Source organism: Bombina bombina, chromosome 2 (assembly GCF_027579735.1).
Source record: "Bombina bombina isolate aBomBom1 chromosome 2, aBomBom1.pri, whole genome shotgun sequence".
NCBI classification, from domain to species: domain Eukaryota; kingdom Metazoa; phylum Chordata; class Amphibia; order Anura; family Bombinatoridae; genus Bombina; species Bombina bombina.
The window spans coordinates 359,796,094-359,822,049 of record NC_069500.1 but is presented as its reverse complement, the minus strand read 5'-3'; the positions used below and the strand labels follow the sequence as shown (position 1 = coordinate 359,822,049).

The 25,956-nt window shown below is 40.7% G+C and overlaps 1 protein-coding gene across 1 annotated transcript in view; it reads left to right on the top strand.

Annotated features, from left to right (window-relative positions):
- The window catches only part of ZCCHC8 (zinc finger CCHC-type containing 8), a 181,047-nt gene extending 155,882 nt beyond the window's left edge, over positions 1-25,165 (top strand). The window contains exon 12 of the mRNA XM_053701764.1: positions 23,463-25,165. Within this exon, the coding sequence (XP_053557739.1) occupies positions 23,463-24,250 (788 nt within the window). The 3' untranslated portion in view covers positions 24,251-25,165. The remainder of the gene's footprint in view (positions 1-23,462) is intronic.
- The last annotated feature ends 791 nt before the right edge of the window (positions 25,166-25,956 follow it).

Below are 25,956 nucleotides of genomic sequence, written 5' to 3'. Positions count from 1 at the left end.
TCTAAGGCAGATGCTGTTCAGGGGTCTCCTGTTCAAGATATGCTGCAGCTTTCTTGTCGAATGTGTCCCACACATTATCGTATACACATGCAGTGCCTTGCGTTTCCTCTCACACTCCGGTTGGAGTTATGTGGGTAGCAATGTCTTGCAACATATCTTCTGTGGTAACTGATGCACTGTCTGCTTTTCCCATGCTGCAGGGAAAGCGCAAGAGGAAATCTAAGGAATCGGTGAGTAAGGTACACAGTTGTGGCTATTCCAAATGTTCCTTCCCAAAAGTCTGAGGAAGATACTTCGGTAGCATCTGAGGGTGAAATCTGACAGTGTAATTCCTTCTTCTGATGCTGAAGTCGTATCCTTAAGGTTTAAACTGGAGCACCTCTGTTTCTTAAAGGGACAGTATACACTCATCTTCATATAACTGCATGTAATATACACTACTATAAAGAACAAGATGCCCAGATACTGATATAAAAATCCAGTATAAAACGGTTTAAAGACTTACTTAGAAACTCTCAGTTTAGCTATGTTGAAAAGTTAGCTGGAAAGCCCATTGCAAGTGGGAAATAAGACACTCGCCCCTTTTGCATATGAAAAGACCCTTTACACAAACAGGAGCAAGCTGGAGAAGGTAGCTGACGGTATTCACATCAAACTTTGGGGCTTGGTTAGGAGTCTGAAAATCAGAGCAATGTTATTTAAAAATAAGCAAAACTATACATTGTTAAAAAAAAATCAAACTATGTGCTATATAAATAGATCTACAAAACATATATGCAAAGAAAAAATGAGTGTATAATGTCCCTTTAAGGAGGTTTTGGCTACCTTGGACGACTCCGACACTACTGTCGTAGGCAATCCTAAGCAGTCTAGTAAGCTAAACAAGTGCTTTCCCTGTACCAGACCGGGCTACAGAGATTATTGCTCGGAAATGGGAGAGACCTGGTATCCCTTTTTCTCCATCCCCAATTTTTAAGAGGATATTTCCAATAGCTGACTCTATCAAGGAGTCTTGGCAGACGGTCCTTAAGGTGGAAGGGGCAATTTCCACTTTGGCTAAGAGAACCACTATTCCCATAGAGGATAGCTGTTCTTTTAAGGATCCTATGGATAAGAAGTTGGAAGGGTTACTTAAAAAGATGTATGTACACCAGGGTTTACAATGGCAACCTGCGGTGTGTATTACTACCGTCACCAGTGCGGCTGCATACTGGTTTGATGCCTTATCTGATTCTATTCAGACAGATACTCTCCTTGAAGAGATCCAGGATAGGATCAAGGCTCTTAAGTTGGCCAATACCTTTTTTTACAGATGCTTCCCTACAGGTTAAGTTGGGAGCAAAGATTTCTGGTTTTGCCGTACTGGCCCGCAGAGCCTTATGATTAAAGTCCTGGTCTGCGGATGTGTCGTCTAAGCTTTTGGAGATTCCCTACAAGGGTAAGAGCTTGTTTGGGCCGGGCTTGGCTAAAATTATTTCAGACATTACAGGAGGAAAGGGTCATTTCCTCCCTCAGGATAAGAGGAATAAGCAGAAAGGACGTCAGAGTAATTTTCGTTCCTTTCGAAACTTCAAAGGCAAGCCTTCCTCTGCAAGCAGGAACAGTCCAAGCTTTCCTTAAGGTCCAACCAGTCTTGGAACAAGGGGAAGCAATCGAAGAAGCCCGTTAATGACTCAAGTCAGCATGAAGGGTCTGCCCCGTTCCGGGACCGGATCTTGTGCGGGGCAGACTCTCTTTTTCGCTCAGGCCTGGGTTTGGGATGTTCCAGATCCCTGGGTGGCGGACATCGTGTCCCAGGGATACAAACTAAAGTTCAAGACCTTTCCTCCCAGGGGCAGGTTTCTGCTCTCAAGATTCTGTAGACCAGATAAAGAGGTGTTCTTACACTGTGTCCGGGACCTTTCCGATGGTTCCTGTTCCAATGCAGGAACAGGGTCTGGGATTCTACTTCAATCTGTTTGTGGTTTCCAAAAAAGAGGGAACTTTCAGACCAATTTTAGACCTCAAAAGTCTAAAGTTCCTCAGAGTACTGTCCTTCAAGATTCTTCCCTTGGTTCAAGAGGCTCAATTCATGACAACAGTAGATTTAAAGGATGCGTACCTTTTTAAATCTAAGGCACTGTGGCTGAGCTCTGTATCAACCCAAGGGTTGCAGGTTCGATCCCCGGCGAGGTCCACTCAGTCTTTCATCCTTCTGAGGTCGATAAAATGAGCAGTGCCTTGAAACCCTTGCTGGTGATTAGCCGCGCTTTACAAGTACCCAATACATACATACATGTTCCCGTCCACAGGGATCTTCACAAGTTTCTGAGGTTCGCTTTTCTAGACAAACACTTCCAGTTTGTGGCTCTTCGATTCGGCCTTGCCACAGCTCCCAGAATTTTCTCAAAGGTCCTGGGAGCCCTGTTTGGCAGTGCTCCGGTTGCGGGGCATTTCAGTGGCGCCTTATCTGAACGACATTCTGGTTCAGGCGCCATCCTTTCAACAAGCAAACTCCCACACAGAGATGTTCTCTTTTCTTTCATGTAATTAGCAAGAGTCCATGAGCTAGTGACGTATGGGATATACATTCCTACCAGGAGGGGCAAAGTTTCCCAAACCTCAAAATGCCTATAAATACACCCCTCACCACACCCACAATTCAGTTTTACAAACTTTGCCTCCGATGGAGGTGGTGAAGTAAGTTTGTGCTAGATTCTACGTTGATATGCGCTCCGCAGCAAGTTGGAGCCCGGTTTTCCTCTCAGCGTGCAGTGAATGTCAGAGGGATGTGAGGAGAGTATTGCCTATTTGAATGCAGTGATCTCCTTCTAAGGGGTCTATTTCATAGGTTCTCTGTTATCGGTCGTAGAGATTCATCTCTTACCTCCCTTTTCAGATCGACGATATACTCTTATATATACCATTACCTCTGCTGATTCTCGTTTCAGTACTGGTTTGGCTATCTGCTATATGTAGATGAGTGTCCTGGGGTAAGTAAGTCTTATTTTCTGTGACACTCCTAGCTATGGTTGGGCACTTTGTTTATAAAGTTCTAAATATATGTATTCAAACATTTATTTGCCTTGACTCAGAATGTTCAACTTTCCTTATTTTCAGACAGTCAGTTTCATATTTGGGATAATGCATTTTAATTTAACATTTTTCTTACCTTAAAATTTGACTTTTTCCCTGTGGGCTGTTAGGCTCGCGGGGGCTGAAAATGCTTTATTTTATTGCGTCATTCTTGGCGCGGACTTTTTTGGCGCAAAAATTCTATTTCCGTTTCCGGCGTCATACGTGTCGCCGGAAGTTGCGTCATTTTTTTGACGTTATTTTACGCCAAAAATGTCGGCGTTCCGGATGTGGCGTCATTTTTGGCGCCAAAAAGCATTTAGGCGCCAAATAATGTGGGCGTCTTATTTGGCGCGAAAAAATATGGGCGTCACTTTTGTCTCCACATTATTTAAGTCTCATTTTTTTATTGCTTCTGGTTGCTAGAAGCTTGTTCTTTGGCATTTTTTCCCATTCCTGAAACTGTCATTTAAGGAATTTGATCAATTTTGCTTTATATATATGTTGTTTTTTCTCTTACATATTGCAAGATGTCTCACGTTGCATCTGAGTCAGAAGATACTACAGGAAAATCACTGTCAAGTGCTGAATCTACCAAAGCTAAGTATCTGCTGTAAACTTTTGGTAGCTATTCCTCCAGCTGTTGTTTGTATTGATTGTCATGACAAACTTGTTAAAGCAGATAATATTTCCTTTAGTAAAGTACTATTGCCTGTTGCAGTTCCTTCAACATCTAAGGTGCAGAATGTTCCTGATAATATAAGAGATTTTGTTTCAGAATCCATAAAAAAGGCTATGTCTGTTATTTCTCCTTCTAGTAAACGTAAAAAATCTTTTAAAACTTCTCTCCCTACAGATGAATTTTTAACTGAACATCATCATTCTGATTCTGATGATTCCTCTGGTTCAGAGGATTCTGTCTCAGAGGTTGATGCTGATAAATCTTCATATTTATTTAAAATGGAATTTATTCGTTCTTTACTTAAAGAAGTACTAATTGCTTTAGAAATAGAGGATTCTGGTCCTCTTGATACTAATTCTAAACGTTTAGATAAGGTATTTAAAGCTCCTGTGGTTATTCCAGAAGTTTTTCCTGTTCCTAATGCTATTTCTGCAGTAATTTCCAAAGAATGGGATAATTTGGGTAATTCATTTACTCCTTCTAAACGTTTTAAGCAATTATATCCTGTGCCGTCTGACAGATTAGAATTTTGGGACAAGATCCCTAAAGTTGATGGGGCTATTTCTACCCTTGCTAAACGTACTACTATTCCTACGTCAGATGGTACTTCGTTTAAGGATCCTCTAGATAGGAAAATTGAGTCCTTTCTAAGAAAAGCTTATCTGTGTTCAGGTAATCTTCTTAGACCTGCTATATCTTTGGCTGATGTTGCTGCAGCTTCAACTTTTTGGTTGGAAACTTTAGCACAACAAGTAACACATCGTGATTCTCATGATATTATTATTCTTCTTCAGCATGCTAATAATTTTATCTGTGATGCCATTTTTGATATTATCAGAGTTGATGTCAGGTTTATGTCTCTAGCTATTTTAGCTAGAAGAGCTTTATGGCTTAAAACTTGGAATGCTGATATGGCTTCTAAATCAACTTTACTTTCTCCAACATAGGTGTGTCCGGTCCACGGCGTCATCCTTACTTGTGGGATATTCTCTTCCCCAACAGGAAATGGCAAAGAGCCCAGCAAAGCTGGTCACATGATCCCTCCTAGGCTCCGCCTACCCCAGTCATTCTCTTTGCCGTTGTACAGGCAACATCTCCACGGAGATGGCTTAGAGTTTTTTAGTGTTTAACTGTGGTTTTTATTATTCAATCAAGAGTTTGTTATTTTAAAATAGTGCTGGTATGTACTATTTACTCTGAAACAGAAAAGAGATGAAGATTTCTGTTTGTAAGAGGAAAATGATTTTAGCAACAGTTACTAAAATCCATGGCTGTTCCACACAGGACTGTTGAGAGGAATTAACTTCAGTTGGGGGAACAGTGAGCAGTCTTTTGCTGCTTGAGGTATGACACATTCTAACAAGACGATGTAATGCTGGAAGCTGTCATTTTCCCTATGGGATCCGGTAAGCCATTTTTATTCAGACAGTAAATAAGGGCTTCACAAGGGCTTATTAAGACTGTAGACATTTTCTGGGCTAAATCGATTCATATATTACACATATTTAGCCTTGAGGAATCATTTAATCTGGGTATTTTGGTAAAATAATATCGGCAGGCACTGTTTTAGACACCTTATTCTTTAGGGGCTTTCCCTAATCATAGGCAGAGCCTCATTTTCGCGCCGGTATTGCGCACTTGTTTTTGAGAGGCATGACATGCAGTCGCATGTGTGAGGAGCTCTGATACATAGAAAAGACTTTCTGAAGGCGTCATTTGGTATCGTATTCCCCTTTGGGCTTGGTTGGGTCTCAGCAAAGCAGATACCAGGGACTGTAAAGGGGTTAAAGTTAAAAACGGCTCCGGTTCCGTTATTTTAAGGGTTAAAGCTTCCAAATTTGGTGTGCAATACTTTTAAGGCTTTAAGACACTGTGGTGAAATTTTGGTGAATTTTGAACAATTCCTTCATACTTTTTCGCAATTGCAGTAATAAAGTGTGTTCAGTTTAAAATTTAAAGTGACAGTAACGGTTTTATTTTAAAACGTTTTTTGTACTTTGTTATCAAGTTTATGCCTGTTTAACATGTCTGAACTACCAGATAGACTGTGTTCTGAATGTGGGGAAGCCAGGGTTCCTTCTCATTTAAATAAATGTGATTTATGTGACACTGAAAATGATGCCCAAGATGATTCCTCAAGTGAGGGGAGTAAGCATGGTACTGCATCATTCCCTCCTTCGTCTACACGAGTCTTGCCCACTCAGGAGGCCCCTAGTACATCTAGCGCGCCAATACTCCTTACTATGCAACAATTAACGGCTGTAATGGATAATTCTATCAAAAACATTTTAGCCAAAATGCCCACTTATCAGCGTAAGCGCGACTGCTCTGTTTTAGATACTGAAGAGCATGAGGACGCTGATGATAATGGTTCTGAAATGCCCCTACACCAGTCTGAGGGGGCCAGGGAGGTTTTGTCTGAGGGAGAAATTTCAGATTCAGGGAAAATTTCTCAACAAGCTGAACCCGATGTGATTACATTTAAATTTAAGTTGGAACATCTCCGCGCTCTGCTTAAGGAGGTATTATCCACTCTGGATGATTGTGAGAATTTGATCATCCCAGAGAAACTATGTAAAATGGACAAGTTCCTAGAGGTCCCGGGGCTCCCAGAAGCTTTTCCTATACCCAAGCGGGTGGCGGACATTGTAAATAAAGAATGGGAAAGGCCCGGTATACCTTTCGTCCCTCCCCCCATATTTAAAAAATTGTTTCCTATGGTCGACCCCAGAAAGGACTTATGGCAGACAGTCCCCAAGGTCGAGGGAGCGGTTTCTACTTTAAACAAACGCACCACTATACCCATAGAAGATAGTTGTGCTTTCAAAGATCCTATGGATAAAAAATTAGAAGGTTTGCTTAAAAAGATGTTTGTTCAGCAGGGTTACCTTCTACAACCAATTTCATGCATTGTCCCTGTCACTACAGCCGCGTGTTTCTGGTTCGATGAGCTAGTAAAGGCGATCGATAGTGATTCTCCTCCTTATGAGGAGATTATGGACAGAATCCGTGCTCTCAAATTGGCTAATTCTTTCACCCTAGACGCCACTTTGCAATTGGCTAGGTTAGCGGCAAAGAATTCTGGGTTTGCTATTGTGGCGCGCAGAGCGCTTTGGTTGAAATCTTGGTCAGCTGATGCGTCTTCCAAGAACAAACTCCTTAACATTCCTTTCAAGGGGAAAACGCTGTTTGGCCCTGACTTGAAAGAGATTATCTCTGATATCACTGGGGGTAAGGGCCACGCCCTTCCTCAGGATAGGTCTTTCAAGGCCAAAAATAAACCTAATTTTCGTCCCTTTCGTAGAAACGGACCAGCCCCAAGTGCTACGTCCTCTAAGCAAGAGGGTAATACTTCTCAAGCCAAGCCAGCCTGGAGACCAATGCAAGGCTGGAACAAGGGAAAGCAGGCCAAGAAACCTGCCACTGCTACCAAGACAGCATGAAATGTTGGCCCCCGATCCGGGACCGGATCTGGTGGGGGGCAGACTCTCTCTCTTTGCTCAGGCTTGGGCAAGAGATGTTCTGGATCCTTGGGCACTAGAAATAGTCTCCCAAGGTTATCTTCTGGAATTCAAGGGGCTTCCCCCAAGGGGGAGGTTCCACAGGTCTCAATTGTCTTCAGACCACATAAAAAGACAGGCATTCTTACATTGTGTAGAAGACCTGTTAAAAATGGGAGTGATTCATCCTGTTCCATTAGGAGAACAAGGGATGGGGTTCTACTCCAATCTGTTCATAGTTCCCAAAAAAGAGGGAACGTTCAGACCAATCTTAGATCTCAAGATCTTAAACAAGTTTCTCAAGGTTCCATCGTTCAAAATGGAAACCATTCGAACAATTCTTCCTTCCATCCAGGAAGGTCAATTCATGACCACGGTGGATTTAAAGGATGCGTATCTACATATTCCTATCCACAAGGAACATCATCGGTTCCTAAGGTTCGCATTCCTGGACAAGCATTACCAGTTCGTGGCGCTTCCTTTCGGATTAGCCACTGCTCCAAGGATTTTCACAAAGGTACTAGGGTCCCTTCTAGCGGTGCTAAGACCAAGGGGCATTGCAGTAGTACCTTACTTGGACGACATTCTGATTCAAGCGTCGTCCCTTCCTCAAGCAAAGGCTCACACGGACATAGTCCTGGCCTTTCTCAGATCTCACGGATGGAAAGTGAACGTGGAAAAGAGTTCTCTATCTCCGTCGACAAGGGTTCCCTTCTTGGGAACAATAATAGACTCCTTAGAAATGAGGATTTTTCTGACAGAGGCCAGAAAAACAAAACTTCTAAACTCTTGTCGGACACTTCATTCCGTTCCTCTTCCTTCCATAGCGCAGTGCATGGAAGTAATAGGTTTGATGGTAGCGGCAATGGACATAGTTCCTTTTGCGCGCATTCATCTAAGACCATTACAACTGTGCATGCTCAGTCAGTGGAATGGGGACTATACAGACTTGTCTCCGAAGATACAAGTAAATCAGAGGACCAGAGACTCACTCCGTTGGTGGCTGTCCCTGGACAACCTGTCACAAGGGATGACCTTCCGCAGACCAGAGTGGGTCATTGTCACGACCGACGCCAGTCTGATGGGCTGGGGCGCGGTCTGGGGATCCCTGAAAGCTCAGGGTCTTTGGTCTCGGGAAGAATCTCTTCTACCGATAAATATTCTGGAACTGAGAGCGATATTCAATGCTCTCAAGGCTTGGCCTCAGCTAGCAAAGGCCAAGTTCATACGGTTTCAATCAGACAACATGACGACTGTTGCGTACATCAACCATCAGGGGGGAACAAGGAGTTCCCTGGCGATGGAAGAAGTGACCAAAATCATTCAATGGGCGGAGACTCACTCCTGCCACCTGTCTGCAATCCACATCCCAGGAGTGGAAAATTGGGAAGCGGATTTTCTGAGTCGTCAGACATTACATCCGGGGGAGTGGGAACTCCATCCGGAAATCTTTGCCCAAATTACTCAACTGTGGGGCATTCCAGACATGGATCTGATGGCCTCTCGTCAGAACTTCAAGGTTCCTTGCTACGGGTCCAGATCCAGGGATCCCAAGGCGACTCTAGTAGATGCACTAGTAGCACCTTGGACCTTCAAACTAGCTTATGTATTCCCGCCGTTTCCTCTCATCCCCAGGCTGGTAGCCAGGATCCATCAGGAGAGGGCGTCGGTGATCTTGATAGCTCCTGCGTGGCCACGCAGGACTTGGTATGCAGATCTGGTGAATATGTCATCGGCTCCACCATGGAAGCTACCTTTGAGACGAGACCTTCTTGTTCAAGGTCCGTTCGAACATCCGAATCTGGTCTCACTCCAGCTGACTGCTTGGAGATTGAACGCTTGATCTTATCAAAACGAGGGTTCTCAGATTCTGTTATTGATACTCTTGTTCAGGCCAGAAAGCCTGTAACTAGAAAAATTTACCACAAAATATGGAAAAAATATATCTGTTGGTGTGAATCTAAAGGATTCCCTTGGGACAAGGTAAAGATTCCTAAGATTCTATCCTTTCTTCAAGAAGGATTGGAGAAAGGATTATCTGCAAGTTCCTTGAAGGGACAGATTTCTGCCTTGTCTGTGTTACTCCACAAAAAGCTGGCAGCTGTGCCAGATGTTCAAGCCTTTGTTCAGGCTCTGGTTAGAATTAAGCCTGTTTACAAACCTTTGACTCCCCCTTGGAGTCTCAACTTAGTTCTTTCAGTTCTTCAGGGGGTTCCGTTTGAACCCTTACATTCCGTTGATATTAAGTTATTATCTTGGAAAGTTTTGTTTTTGGTTGCAATTTCTTCTGCCAGAAGAGTTTCAGAATTATCTGCTCTGCAGTGTTCTCCTCCTTATCTGGTGTTCCATGCAGATAAGGTGGTTTTACGTACTAAACCTGGTTTTCTTCCAAAAGTTGTTTCTAACAAAAACATTAACCAGGAGATAGTCGTGCCTTCTTTGTGTCCGAAACCAGTTTCGAAGAAGGAACGTTTGTTGCACAATTTGGATGTTGTTCGCGCTCTAAAATTCTATTTAGATGCTACAAAGGATTTTAGACAAACATCTTCCTTGTTTGTTGTTTATTCTGGTAAAAGGAGAGGTCAAAAAGCAACTTCTACCTCTCTCTCTTTTTGGATTAAAAAGCATCATCAGATTGGCTTACGAGACTGCTGGACGGCAGCCTCCTGAAAGAATCACAGCTCATTCCACTAGGGCTGTGGCTTCCACATGGGCCTTCAAGAACGAGGCTTCTGTTGATCAGATATGTAAGGCAGCGACTTGGTCTTCACTGCACACTTTTACCAAATTTTACAAGTTTGATACTTTTGCTTCTTCTGAGGCTGTTTTTGGGAGAAAGGTTTTGCAAGCCGTGGTGCCTTCCATTTAGGTGACCTGATTTGCTCCCTCCCTTCATCCGTGTCCTAAAGCTTTGGTATTGGTTCCCACAAGTAAGGATGACGCCGTGGACCGGACACACCTATGTTGGAGAAAACAGAATTTATGTTTACCTGATAAATTACTTTCTCCAACGGTGTGTCCGGTCCACGGCCCGCCCTGGTTTTTTAATCAGGTCTGATAATTTATTTTCTTTAACTACAGTCACCACGGTATCATATGGTTTCTCCTATGCAAATATTCCTCCTTAACGTCAGTTGAATGACTGGGGTAGGCGGAGCCTAGGAGGGATCATGTGACCAGCTTTGCTGGGCTCTTTGCCATTTCCTGTTGGGGAAGAGAATATCCCACAAGTAAGGATGACGCCGTGGACCGGACACACCGTTGGAGAAAGTAATTTATCAGGTAAACATAAATTCTGTTTTCCATTTCTTTCCAGGGTAACAAATTATTTGGTTCTCAGTTGGATTCCATTATTTCAACTGTTACTGGTGGGAAAGGAACTTTTTTACCACAGGATAAAAAATCTAAAGGTAAAAACAGGGCTAATAATCGTTTTCGTTCCTTTCGTTTCAACAAAGAACAAAAGCCTGGTCCTTCATCCTCAGGAGCAGTTTCAGTTTGGAGACCATCTCCAGTCTGGAATAAATCCAAGCCAGCTAGAAAGGCAAAGCCTGCTTCTAAGTCCACATGAAGGTGCGGCCCTCATTCCAGCTCAGCTGGTAGGGGGCAGGTTACGTTTTTTCAAGGAAATTTGGATCAATTCTGTTCACAATCTTTGGATTCAGAGCATTGTTTCAGAAGGGTACAGAATTGGTTTCAAGTTGAGACCTCCTGCAAAGAGATTTTTTCTTTCCCGTGTCCCAGTAAATCCAGTAAAAGCTCAAGCATTTCTGAAATGTGTTTCAGATCTAGAGTTGACTGGAGTAATTATGCCAGTTCCAGTTCCGGAACAGGGGATGGGGTTTTATTCAAATCTCTTCATTGTACCAAAGAAGGAGAATTCCTTCAGACCAGTTCTGGATCTAAAAATATTGAATCATTATGTAAGGATACCAACGTTCAAGATGGTAACTGTAAGGACTATCTTACCTTTTGTTCAGCAAGGGAATTATATGTCCACAATAGATTTACAGGATGCATATCTGCATATTCCGATTCATCCAGATCATTATCAGTTCCTGAGATTCTCGTTTCTGGACAAGCATTACCAGTTTGTGGCTCTGCCGTTTGGCCTAGCTACAGCTCCAAGAATTTTTACAAAGGTTCTCGGTGCCCTGCTGTCTGTAATCAGAGAACAGGGTATTGTGGTATTTCCTTATTTGGACGATATCTTGGTACTTGCTCAGTCTTTACATTTAGCAGAATCTCATACGAATCGACTTGTGTTGTTTCTTCAAGATCATGGTTGGAGGATCAATTTACCAAAAAGTTCTTTGATTCCTCAGACAAGGGTAACCTTTCTGGGTTTCCAGATGGATTCAGTGTCCATGACTCTGTCTTTAACAGACAAGAGACGTCTAAAGTTGATTACAGCTTGTCGAAACCTTCAGTCACAATCATTCCCTTCGGTAGCCTTATGCATGGAAATTCTAGGTCTTATGACTGCTGCATCGGACGCGATCCCCTTTGCTCGTTTTCACATGCGACCTCTTCAGCTCTGTATGCTGAAGCAATGGTGCAAGGATTACACGAAGATATCTCAATTAATATCTTTAAAACCGATTGTTCGACACTCTCTAACATGGTGGACAGATCACCATCGTTTAATTCAGGGGGCTTCTTTTGTGCTTCCGACCTGGACTGTAATTTCAACACAGGTTGGGGAGCTGTGTGGGGATCTCTGACGGCACAAGGAGTTTGGGAATCTCAGGAGGTGAGATTACCGATCAATATTTTGGAACTCCGTGCAATTTTCAGAGCTCTTCAGTTTTGGCCTCTTCTGAAGAGAGAATCGTTCATTTGTTTTCAGACAGACAATGTCACAACTGTGGCATACATCAATCATCAAGGAGGGACTCACAGTCCTCTGGCTATGAAAGAAGTATCTCGAATTTTGGTTTGGGCGGAATCCAGCTCCTGTCTAATCTCTGCGGTTCATATCCCAGGTGTAGACAATTGGGAAGCGGATTATCTCAGTCGCCAAACGTTGCATCCGGGCGAATGGTCTCTTCACCCAGAGGTATTTCTTCAGATTGTTCAAATGTGGGAACTTCCAGAAATAGATCTGATGGCGTCCCATCTAAACAAGAAACTTCCCAGGTATCTGTCCAGATCCCGGGATCCTCAGGCGGAGGCAGTGGATGCATTATCACTTCCTTGGAAGTATCATCCTGCCTATATCTTTCCGCCTCTAGTTCTTCTTCCAAGAGTAATCTCCAAGATTCTGAAGGAATGCTCGTTTGTTCTGCTGGTAGCTCCGGCATGGCCTCACAGGTTTTGGTATGCGGATCTTGTCCGGATGGCCTCTTGCCAACCGTGGACTCTTACGTTAAGACCAGACCTTCTGTCACAAGGTCCTTTTTTCCATCAGGATCTGAAATCCTTAAATTTAAAGGTATGGAGATTGAACGCTTGATTCTTGGTCAAAGAGGTTTCTCTGACTCTGTGATTAATACTATGTTACAGGCTCGTAAATCTGTATCTCGAGAGATATATTATAGAGTCTGGAAGACTTATATTTCTTGGTGTCTTTCTCATCATTTTTCCTGGCATTCTTTTAGAATACCGAGAATTTTACAGTTCCTTCAGGATGGTTTAGATAAGGGTTTGTCCGCAAGTTCTTTGAAAGGACAAATCTCTGCTCTTTCTGTTCTTTTTCACAGAAAGATTGCTATTCTTCCTGATATTCATTGTTTTGTACAAGCTTTGGTTCGTATAAAACCTGTCATTAAGTCAATTTCTCCTCCTTGGAGTTTGAATTTGGTTCTGGGAGCTCTTCAAGCTCCTCCGTTTGAACCTATGCATTCATTGGACATTAAATTACTTTCTTGGAAAGTTTTGTTCCTTTTGGCCATCTCTTCTGCCAGAAGAGTTTCTGAATTATCTGCTCTTTCTTGTGAGTCTCCTTTTCTGATTTTTCATCAGGAAAAGGCGGTGTTGCGAACTTCTTTTGAATTTTTACCTAAAGTTGTGAATTCCAACAACATTAGTAGAGAAATTGTGGTTCCTTCATTATGTCCTAATCCTAAGAATTCTAAGGAGAAATCGTTGCATTCTTTGGATGTTGTTAGAGCTTTGAAATATTATGTTGAAGCTACGAAATCTTTTCGTAAGACTTCTAGTCTATTTGTTATCTTTTCCGGTTCTAGAAAAGGCCAGAAAGCTTCTGCCATTTCTTTGGCATCTTGGTTGAAATCTTTAATTCATCTTGCCTATGTTGAGTCGGGTAAAACTCCGCCTCAGAGAATTACAGCTCATTCTACTAGGTCAGTTTCTACTTCCTGGGCATTTAGGAATGAAGCTTCGGTTGACCAGATCTGCAAAGCAGCAACTTGGTCCTCTTTGCATACTTTTACTAAATTCTACCATTTTTATGTATTTTCTTCTTCTGAAGCAGTTTTTGGTAGAAAAGTACTTCAGGCAGCGGTTTCAGTTTGAATCTTCTGCTTATGTTTTTCGTTAAACTTTATTTTGGGTGTGGATTATTTTCAGCAGGAATTGGCTGTCTTTATTTTATCCCTCCCTCTCTAGTGACTCTTGTGTGGAAAGATCCACATCTTGGGTAATCATTATCCCATGCGTCACTAGCTCATGGACTCTTGCTAATTACATGAAAGAAAACATAATTTATGTAAGAACTTACCTGATAAATTCATTTCTTTCATATTAGCAAGAGTCCATGAGGCCCGCCCTTTTTTGTGGTGGTTATGATTTTGTATAAAGCACAATTATTCCAATTCCTTATTTTATATGCTTTCACACTTTTTTATCACCCCACTTCTTGGCTATTCGTTAAACTGAATTGTGGGTGTGGTGAGGGGTGTATTTATAGGCATTTTGAGGTTTGGGAAACTTTGCCCCTCCTGGTAGGAATGTATATCCCATACGTCACTAGCTCATGGACTCTTGCTAATATGAAAGAAATGAATTTATCAGGTAAGTTCTTACATAAATTATGTTTTCTGCGTTCTCGCGGATGGAAGGTGAATTTGGGAAAGAGTTCCTTGATTCCAGCTACAAGGGTAGTGTTCTTGGGAACCATTATAGATTCCTTATCAATGAAAATATTCCTGACAGAGGTCAGAAAAATAAAGATCTTTGACTCTTTTCTTGCCCTTCAGTCCTCTCCTCGGCTATCAGTGGCCCAATGTATGGAGGTAATCGGTCTAATGGTAGCTGCCATGGACATCATTCTGTTTGCCCGGTTCCATCTCAGACCTCTGTAGTTATGCATGCTCAAGCAATGGAATGGGGGTTATGCGGATCTGTCTCTGCGATGACATCTGAATTAGGCGACGAGATTCTCTTCCTTGGTGGTTGTCTCAAGAACATCTCTCCCAGGGAGCTTGCTTCCGCAGACCTGCCTGGGTGATTGTGACCACTGATGCCAGCCTATTGGGATGGGGAACAGTCTGGGGCTCGCTAAATGCTCAGGGGATATGGACTCAGGAGTAGTCTGTTCTCCCCATAAACATCCTAGAACAAAGTGCAATCTTCAATGCTCGCCTTGCCTGGCCTGGCCTCAGCTCCAGCCTGGTTTATCAGGTTCCAGTCGGACAACATAACTTGGCTTACATCAACCATCATGGAGGAACTTGGAGTTCCTTGGCCATGACAGAGGTAGCCAAGATTATTCAGTGTGCGAAGACCCACAACTGCTGTCTATCTGCGATCCACATTCCAGGAGTGGACAACTGGGAAGCGGATTTTCTGAGCAGACAGACCTTTCACCTGGGGGAGTGGGAACTTCATCCGGAGGTGTTTTCCAACTTGATCCTCAAATGGGGACAGACGGAGCTGAATCTAATGGCATCTCGACAGAATGCCAAGCTCCCGAGGTACGGGTCAAGGGATCCTCAGGCTGTACTGATAGATGCTCTGGCGGTTCCTTGGAATTTCAGTCTAGCATACCTATAATCTCCGTTCACTCTCCTTCCACAGGTAATTGCTCGACTCAAGACTGAGAAGGCGTCAGTGAACCTCATTGCACCGGCGTGGCCTCGCAGGATCTGGTATGCAGACCTAGTGCAGATGTCTTCTATTCCACCTAGGAGACTTCCACTGAGGAAGGGCCTTCTACTTCAAGGGCCCTTCCTTCATCCAAATCTAGTTTCTCTGAAGCTGACTGCTTGGAGATTGAATGCTTGTAAGCCTGTGACTAGAAAGATTTACCATAAGATATTGCATAAATATCTGTATTGGTGTGAATTCAGAGGCTACTCTTGGAGTATAGTTCGGTTTCCTAGAATTTTGTCCTTTCTCCAGGAGGGTCTGGAGAAAGGTTAATCTGCGAGTACTTTGAAGGGTCAAATATCTGCCTTGTCTATTTTGTTGCATAAACGTCTGGCGGATGTACCAGACGTGCAATCTTTGTCAGAATCAGGCCTGTGTTCAAACCTGTTACTCCTCCCTGGAGTCTTAACCTTGTTCTTAAAGTTCTTCAGCAGGCTCCGTTTGAGCCTATGCATTCCTTCGATATTAAGATGTTATCTTGGAAAGTTTTGTTTCTTGTTGCAATTTCTACTGCTCTGAGCTCTCGGCATTGCAGTGTGAATCCCCTTACCTTATTTTTCATTTGGATAAGGTAGCTCTGCGTACTAAGTTGGGTTTCCTTTCTAAAGTGGTTTCGGATAGGAACATTAATCAAGATATTGTTGTTCCTTCTTTGTGTTCTAACCATTTTCATAAAGAGCTTTTGCTGCACAACCTAGATGTGGTGCAAGCATTGAAATACTATTTACAGGCGACTAAGGATTTTCGCCAGTCTTCTGCTTTGTTGTTTTCTCTGGGAAACACAAGAGTCAGAAAGCTACTGCTACTTCTCTTTCTTTGTGGCTGAAGAGTATAATTTGCATGGCCTATGAAACTGCTGGACAGCAGCCTCCTGAGAGAGTCATGGCTTATTCCACGAGGGCCGTTTCCTCTTCCTGGGAATTCAAAAATGAAGCTTCTGTGGAACAGATTTGCAAGGCTGCAATTTGGTCCTCTCTACACACTTTTATTAAAATTCTATAAATTTAAAACATTTGCCTCGGCTGAGGCTTCTTTTGGGAGAAAGGTTCTTCAAGCAGTGGTGCCTTCTGTTTAGGTTCCCTGTCTTGTCCCTCCCTTATCTGTGTCCTCTAGATTGGGTATTGATTCCCAATAGTAGTTAGAGATGATCCATGGACTCCGTGTCATTAGAAAGAAAACAAAATTTATGCTTACCTGATAAATTTATCTATTTCTTCACACGGTGAGTCCACGGCCCACCCTGTTTATTTAGACAGGCTTTGTGTTGTAAACCTCTGCACCTTGTGTTACTTACTTTCTCTCCTTTTCCTTCAGTCGAATGACTGGGGTTGGAGGGAAGGGAGGTGATACTTAACAGCTTTGCTGTGGTGCTGGCCAGGAGAGATATTCCCAATAGTAATTGGAGATGATCCGTGGACTCACTGTCAAGAAAAAAATAAATTTATCAAGTAAGCATAAATTAAATTTCTTTCATGTAATTAACAAGAGTCCATGAGCTAGTGACGTATGGGATATACATTCCTACCAGGAGGGGCAAAGTTTCCCAAACCTTAAAATGCCTATAAATACACCCCTCACCACACCCACAAATCAGTTTTACAAACTTTGCCTCCAAGGGAGGTGGTGAAGTAAGTTTGTGCTAGATTCTACGTTGATATGCGCTCCGCAGCAAGTTGGAGCCCGGTTTTCCTCTCAGCGTGCAGTGAATGTCAGAGGGATGTGAAGAGAGTATTGCCTATTGAATGCAGTGATCTCCTTCTACGGGGTCTATTTCATAAGGTTCTCTGTTATCGGTCGTAGAGATTCATCTCTTACCTCCCTTTTCAGATCGACGATATACTCTTATATTTACCATTTCCTCTACTGATTCTCGTTTCAGTACTGGTTTGGCTTTCTACAAACATGTAGATGAGTGTCCTGGGGTAAGTAAGTCTTATTTTCTGTGACACTCTAAGCTATGGTTGGGCACTTTATTTATAAAGTTCTAAATATATGTATTCAAACATTTATTTGCCTTGACTCAGAATGTTCAACTTTCCTTATTTCCAGACAGTCAGTTTCATATTTGGGATTATGCATTGAATTATCATATTTTTTCTTACCTCAAAAATTTGACTTTTTTCCCTGTGGGCTGTTAGGCTCGCGGGGGCTGAAAATGCTTCATTTTATTGCGTCATTCTTGGCGCGGACTTTTTTGGCGCAAAAATTCTTTTCCGTTTCCGGCGTCATACGTGTCGCCGGAAGTTGCGTCATTTTTTGACGTTATTTTGCGTCAAAGATGTCGGCGTTCCGGATGTGGCGTCATTTTTGGCGCCAAAAGCATTTAGGCGCCAAATAATGTGGGCGTCTTTTTTGGCGCTAAAAAATATGGGCGTCATTTTTGTCTCCACATTATTTAAGTCTCATTATTTATTGCTTCTGGTTGCTAGAAGCTTGTTCACTGGCATTTTTTTCCCATTCCTGAAACTGTCATTTAAGGAATTTGATCAATTTTGCTTTATATGTTGTTTTTTTCTTTTACATATTGCAAGATGTTCCACGTTGCAACTGAGTCAGAAGATACTACAGGAAAATCACTGCACAGTGCTGGAGCTACCAAGCTAAGTCTGCTATAAACTTTTGGTATCTGTTTTCTCCAGCTGTTATTTGTATTGCATGTCATGTCAAACTTATTAATGCAGATAAAATTTCCTTTAGTACTGTTACATTACCTGTTGCTGTCCGTCAACATCTAATTTTCAGAGTGTTCCTGATAACATAAGAGATTTTATTTTTTAAATCCATTAAGAAGGCTATGTCTGTTATTTCTCCTTCTAGTATACATAAAAGTCTTTTAAAACTTCTCTTTTTTTCAGATGAATTTTTAAATGAACATCATCATTCTGATACTGATAATGGTTCTTCTGGTTCAGAGGTTTCTGTCTCAGAGGTTGATGCTGATAAATCTTTGTATTTGTTCAAGATGGAATTTATTCGTTCTTTACTTAAAGAAGTGTTATTTGCATTAGAAATAGAGGATTCTGGTCCTCTTGATACTAAATGTAAACGTTTAAATAAGGTTTTTAAATCTCCTGTAGTTATTCCAGAAGTGTTTTATCTCCCTGATGCTATTTCTGAAGTAATTTCCAGGGAATGGAATAATTTGGGTAATTTATTTACTCCTAGACGTTTAAGCAAATTATATCCTGTGCCATCTGACAGATTAGAGTTTTTTGGGACAAAAATCCCTAAGGTTATGGGGCTGTCTCTACTCCTGCTAATGTACTACTATTCCTATGGCAGATAGTACTTCATTTAAGGATCCTTTAGATAGGAAAATTGAATCTTTTCTAAGAAAAGCTTACTTATGTTCAGGTAATCTTCTTAGACCTGCTATATTTTTAGCGGATGTTGCTGCAGCTTCAACTTTTTGGTTAGAAGCTTTAGCGCAACAAGTAACAGATCATAATTTTATAGCATTATTATTATTCTATAACATGCTAATAATTTTATTGGTGATACCATCTTTTGATATCATTAGAGTTGATGTCAGGTATATGTCTCTAGCTATTTTAGCTAGAAAAGCTTTATGGATTAAACTTGGAATGCTGACATGTCTTCTAAGTCAACTTTGCTTTCCCTTTCTTTCCAGGGTAAATAATCATTTCGTTCCTTTCCTCACAACAAGGAACAAAAGCCTGATCCTTCATCCTCAGGAGCGGTATCAGTTTGGAAACTATTTCCAGTTTGGAATATATCCAAGCCTTATAGAAACCTATAGCCAGCTCCTAAGTATCTATGAAGGTGCGGCCCTTATTCCAGCTCAGCTGGTATGGGGCAGATTACGTTTTCTTCAAAGAAATTTGGATCAATTCCGTTCTTAATCTCTGGTTTCAGAAACATTGTTTCAGAAAGGTACAGAATTGGCTTCAAGTTAAGGCCTCCTGCTAAGAGATTCTTTTCTTTCCCGTGTCCCAGTTGACACAGCAAGGCTCAGCATTTCTGAAATGTGTTTCAGATCTAGAGTTGGCTGGAGTATTTATGCCAGTTCCAGTTCTGGAACAGGGGCTGGGGTTTTATTTTATCTCTTCATTGTACCAAAGAAGGTCAATTCCTTCAGACCAGTTCTGGATCTATCATTATTGAATCGTTATGTTAGGATACCAACATTCAAGATGGTTACTGTAGGACTATCCTGCCTTTTGTTTAGCAAGGGCATTATATGTCTACAATAGATTTACAGGATGTGTATCTGCATATTCCGATTCATCCAGATCACTTTTAGTGTCTGAGATTCTCTTTTTAGACAAGCATTACCAGTTTTGTGGCTCTACTGTTTGGCCTAGCCTCAGTTCCAAGAATTTTTTTCAAAGGTTCTCGGTGCCCTTCTTTCTGTAATCAGAGAATAGGGTTTTGGTATTTCCTTATTTGGACGATATCTTGGTACTTGCTCAGTCTTCTCATTTTCGAAGAATCTCATACGAATCGACTTGTGTTGTTTCTTCAAGTTCATGGTTGGAGGATCAATTTACCAATCAGTTAATTGATTCCTCAGACAAGGGTAACCTTTTTAGGTTTCTAGATAAATTCAGTGTCTATGACTCTGTCCTTGTCAGACAAGAGAAGTTTAACATTGATATCAGCTTGTCAAAACCTTCAGTCACAATCATTCCCTTTGGTAGCCTTATGCATGGAAATGTTGGGTCTTAGGACTGCCGCATCAGATGCGATCTCCTTTGCTCGTTTTCACATGCAACCTCTTCAGCTCTGTATGCTGAACCAATGGTGCAGGGATTACTCAAAGATATCTCAATTAATATCTTTAAACCGCTTTTACGACACTCTCTGACATGGTGGACAGATCACCATCGTTTAGTTCAGGGGGCTTCTTTGTTCTTCCGACCTGGACTATAATCTCAACAGATACAAGTCTTACAGGTTGGGGAGCTGTGTGGGGGTATCTGACGGCACAAGGGGTTTGGGAATCTCAGGAGGTGAGATTTCCGATCAATATTTTGGAACTCCGTGCAATTTTCAGAGCTCTTCAGTCTTGGCCTCTTCTGAAGAGAGAGTTGTTCATTGTTTTCAGATAAGACAATGTCACAACTGTGGCATACATCAATCATCAAGGAGGGACTCACAGTCCTCTGGCTATGAAAGAAGTATCTCGAATTTTGGTTTGGGCGGAATCCAGCTCCTGTCTAATCTCTGCGGTTTATATCCCAGGTATGGACAATTGGAAAGCGGATTATCTCAGTCGCCAAACGTTGCATCCGGGCGAATGGTCTCTTCACCCAGAGGTATTTCTTCAGATTGTTCAAATGTGGGAACTTCCAGAAATAGATCTGATGGCTTCTCATCTAAACAAGAAACTTCCCAGGTATCTGTCCAGATCCCGGGATCCTCAGGCGGAGGCAGTGGATGCATTTTCACTTCCTTGGAAGTATCATCCTGCCTATATCTTTCCGCCTCTAGTTCTTCTTCCAAGAGTAATCTCCAAGATTCTGAAGGAATGCTCGTTTGTTCTGCTGGTAGCTCCGGCATGGCCTCACAGGTTTTGGTATGCGGATCCTGTCCGGATGGCCTCTTGCCAACCGTGGACTCTTCCGTTAAGACCAGACCTTTTGTCTCAAGGTCCTTTTTTCCATCAGGATCTGAAATCCTTAAATTTAAAGGTATGGAGATTGAACGCTTGATTCTTGGTCAAAGAGGTTTCTCTGACTCTGTGATTAATACTATGTTACAGGCTCGTAAATCTGTATCCAGAGAGATATATTATAGAGTCTGGAAGACTTATATTTCTTGGTGTCTTTCTCATCATTTTTCTTGGCATTCTTTTAGAATACCGAGAATATTACAATTTCTTCAGGATGGTTTAGATAAGGGTTTGTCCGCAAGTTCCTTGAAAGGTCAAATCTCTGCTCTTTCTGTTCTTTTTCACAGAAAGATTGCTATTCTTCCTGATATTCATTGTTTTGTACAAGCTTTGGTTCGTATAAAGCCTGTCATTAAGTCAATTTCTCCTCCTTGGAGTTTGAATTTGGTTCTGGGGGCTCTTCAAGCTCCTCCATTTGAACCTATGCATTCATTGGATATTAAATTACTTTCTTGGAAAGTTTTGTTCCTTTTGGCCATCTCTTCTGCCAGAAGAGTTTCTGAATTATCTGCTCTTTCTTGTGAGTCTCCTTTTCTGATTCTTCATCAGGATAAGGCGGTGTTGCGAACTTCTTTTGAATTTTTACCTAAAGTTGTGAATTCCAACAACATTAGTAGAGAAATTGTGGTTCCTTCATTATGTCCTAATCCTAAGAATTCTAAGGAGAAATCGTTGCATTCTTTGGATGTTGTTAGAGCTTTGAAATATTATGTTGAAGCTACGAAATCTTTCCGTAAGACTTCTAGTCTATTTGTTATCTTTTCCGGTTCTAGGAAAGGCCAGAAAGCTTCTGCCATTTCTTTGGCATCTTGGTTGAAATCTTTAATTCATCTTGCCTATGTTGAGTCGGGTAAAATTCCGCCTCAGAGAATTACAGCTCATTCTACTAGGTCAGTATCTACTTCCTGGGCGTTTAGGAATGAAGCTTCGGTTGACCAGATCTGCAAAGCAGCAACTTGGTCCTCTTTGCATACTTTTACTAAATTCTACCATTTTGATGTATTTTCTTCTTCTGAAGCAGTTTTTGGTAGAAAAGTTCTTCAGGCAGCGGTTTCAGTTTGAATCTTCTGCTTATGTTTTTTGTTAAACTGTATTTTGGGTGTGGATTATTTTCAGCAGGAATTGGCTGTCTTTATTTTATCCCTCCCTCTCTAGTGACTCTTGTGTGGAAAGATCCACATCTTGGGTAGTCATTATCCCATACGTCACTAGCTCATGGACTCTTGTTAATTACATGAAAGAAAACATAATTTATGTAAGAACTTACCTGATAAATTCATTTCTTTCATATTAACAAGAGTCCATGAGGCCCACCCTTTTTTGTGGTGGTTATGATTTTTTTGTATAAAGCACAATTATTCCAATTCCTTATTTTATATGCTTCGCACTTTTTTTCTTATCACCCCACTTCTTGGCTATTCGTTAAACTGATTTGTGGGTGTGGTGAGGGGTGTATTTATAGGCATTTTAAGGTTTGGGAAACTTTGCCCCTCCTGGTAGGAATGTATATCCCATACGTCACTAGCTCATGGACTCTTGTTAATATGAAAGAAATGAATTTATCAGGTAAGTTCTTACATAAATTATGTTTTTCTTTATCATTCTCAAATTTGCAAAGATAAAAAAAAAAAATTTTTAAATGTTATAAAAAAAAGTCTTCTCCCCAATGCCCCTTTAAATAATGATTACGTAAACTTCTTTACAGATTTATAAATGTAATGCTTCAAGGTTTAAATGTATCTAAGTTAATAAATTGAATGCATTTCGGTTAAAAAAAACACACAAAACATAATCAGTGCTTTTAATCAAATTCCCTCCATCTCTCTGTAAAGCTATTTGTTTTTCTTTTGACAAGCGGGAGGTACAGCCAATAGAAGCTGCACTACTTACACTATGAAAGTCTACTCACTCACTACTGTTAGACTGAAGCTATAAAAACGGATGCTTCAGTCTAACAGCAGTGAGGAAGCCCTCTGCTATGGCAGCAATTTTTTTTTATTCAGTCGAACACTCCTGTTTCCCCACCAAGTGCAGCAAAACACAATTTGGCTGTACTCTGGCTTGGAAAATAAAGAATTAAAAATGTGCAAACAAGGTCATGCTGTGTCTGGTAAACAAGTCACTTTGCAAGTTTAATATGCAAAACTATACCTCTGCTATTACATGTATTACACAGAAATGGCTTTTAAATCTACGCAAAACATGTATTATTGCTTTCACAGCTTGTCTAACAGCAGTGAGGGAGTGCTGCTATAGACTTTCATAGTGCAGGTGATGCAGCTCCTCTTGGCTGTACCGCCAGCTTGTCAAAAAATGTTTTTGCTTTGCGGAGATGTGGAGGGAACTTGATTAAAAGCATGGATCATATTTTTTTTTTTATTTTTTTTTTTATAGAAACAAAATATGCATTCACTTCATTAACTTGGATACAGTTAAACTTATTCTTGTTCCCTTTGTCTGAGGGTGATTTTTATAACGGATTTAGGCTAATGCTTTTAAGTCTGCTATGATTTTAATAACACTTGTATTTTGATTTCAGATTTGGATACTTCCTGTAGCTCTCCATCATCTAAAGGTTTTCGGTTTCAGCCCCCTCTTCCACCTGGATCTCCATGTGGGACACCACCACCCTTGCCACGTGGAACTCCACCATCTACCCCTCCAAACTTTATTCCACCACCTCCTCCAACTCCAACACCACCTCCCCTTCCTAAAGGCACACCACCACCCACCCCAACTGGAAGGTCCCCAGTGCCTCAAAGCAAAGATAACTATAAGGCCATGGATGCCATGGACGATGATGCATTGACCTTAGAAGAGCTAGAAGAGCAGCAGCGTTTGATTTGGGCTGCTCTTGAAAACACAGAAAGCACACACAGTGATTCACCTCTAACTGGCAATTCTGTCAACTCTTCACCCTCCAGGACTGAATTGAACACTGCTAGTGTTGCAAATGTACCATCACAAAATGTAGCAAAATCAAAAGAATCTGATGTTTTCCTTGAGGCTATTGCAGTAGATTCTGATGAAGAACATGCTTTGACACCTGAAGCTGAACAATTAAATGAAGAAAAAAATAATTTTAGTGCAACACAGGATGATATATCTACTATCAAACTTTCAGAGGACAAAAGTGAAGATGCTGCAGAAGAGGCAGTTTATGTTGATCCCAAAAATTTATGCATCCCAGATATGAGTAAATTTGCAGAGGGAATCACACCATTTGAATATGACAACATGTCTGAATCAACTGGCATTTACCTTCGACTCAGAAATGTTCTAAAGAATTCTCCAAGAAACCAGCAAAAACTTCAAAAGCAAGATTAGTAACTGTTCACAATTTGGGACAGAGTAAAATTCAATAATTTGTTTTATTAAATAGTCTACATAAATGTGTCCATATCCATATGGCCAATTGTTTTTCACATAAACTTAATGAGAAAATTCATTTTTAAATAATGCCACCCACATTTAAAGTATATGTACATTTTTGTAACAAAATCCCAAAATATAGTGAAGGGTCTAATATTTTAAGTGGCATCTTTCATGCAATATATAATTTGGTATTAGAAAACTGAGATTACATTTATTGAGAGCAATTTATAATTAATTTAGGATTATACAATATCCCCTTTTTCAAATATGATACAGAGGAAGAGAGCATAATTATATTGTGTTAGAATAAGCAAACATGTCTTCTCGCTTAATTCTAAGGCATTTTTTTGGCATAAAAAACTTTACAGTTCCCTTATCTATGGCATTTGGCACCATAATAAGAACACTCACTATTTTGTACATATGCTGTTTTAGTTTTTGCGTGTCTGTTTATTAGTGGGATCTGTGACTGTGAAAGAAGTTAACAAACGTGTTTTGTATTCATCTTGGAAGTTCCCTAAATTATTTTCAGACTTTTAATTTTTGTACAACTTTTAATTTAGTGAATTTTTTTTATCCTTCTGTTTTTATTCCTTTTTAATTTACTTTTTTTGTACACTTTCTGAATTATTCACTAGAAAGGTTTAATATAATTCAGTGTTTTTAAGACTCAAAATTTTACTGTTTTTCAACTTGACAGAAGGGTTCAAGAATACTGTGTTCTCTTCACGATTCAATTTTTTTATATATATATAAGATCAGCTGTTTTCAGTTTTTAATGCCACTTCAAACCTTTTCTATGACCATTTCTCATGTTTTCTGTACAAATATTGTGTATAGAAATGTAATAAATGATTTTTTTTTCCATATGTGTTCTTTTATGTCATTTTTGCCCCTATCATAAACTTGCAAACAAGGTAAATACAGATATGGCCGAAAGTATTTGTTCTATTCCACTTTTTTAAGGAAAATGCACAATTTTCTCTAAACTGAGTAAAAATCGACAAGTATTTGGTATCTACTATTCTTTATTGAAATGTAATGGAACAGAAACTTCACTTTTGATTTATGACTTCATATATTTAAACTGTAAAACAAATGAGAATGACACAGACAGAAATATTGGTACCCGTAACTTAATATTTCATAGCACAGCATTTGAAGACGATAACTGTAATCAAGCACTTTCTGTAGCTCTGAATAAGATTTCTTCATTTTTTTGACTGGGCTTTGGCCCACTCTTCTGTTCTAAGGTTTTAAAATATGAGGGTTAATCCCGACCTATATCTTAATCCTCTATGCCAACTCAAAAAAAAAAAGTATACCCCAATCTCTCTGGCGCGGTTGAAAAGGTAGTATGGATAGATTGTGTAGAGTTGCGCTCTATAGAGAGCCGAGGAGTGTATGCGAAAATAATTAGAATAAATAAAATCAGCAATAGAATATATTAAACCACAAGGGAAATTAGCTACACAAATAAGCAAAGGCAATATTTAATAAATCTATGAAACAAATACATCAAAAATATCTAATAAAAAAACCTAATAAAAAACTCTTAAGTCAGGATGTGGCCACACCTCTAAAAGAACCCTATAATATGATTCCAAATATGATTTAAAATATAAGATATGAGCACTAAGCTTAAAATCAAATTTTCT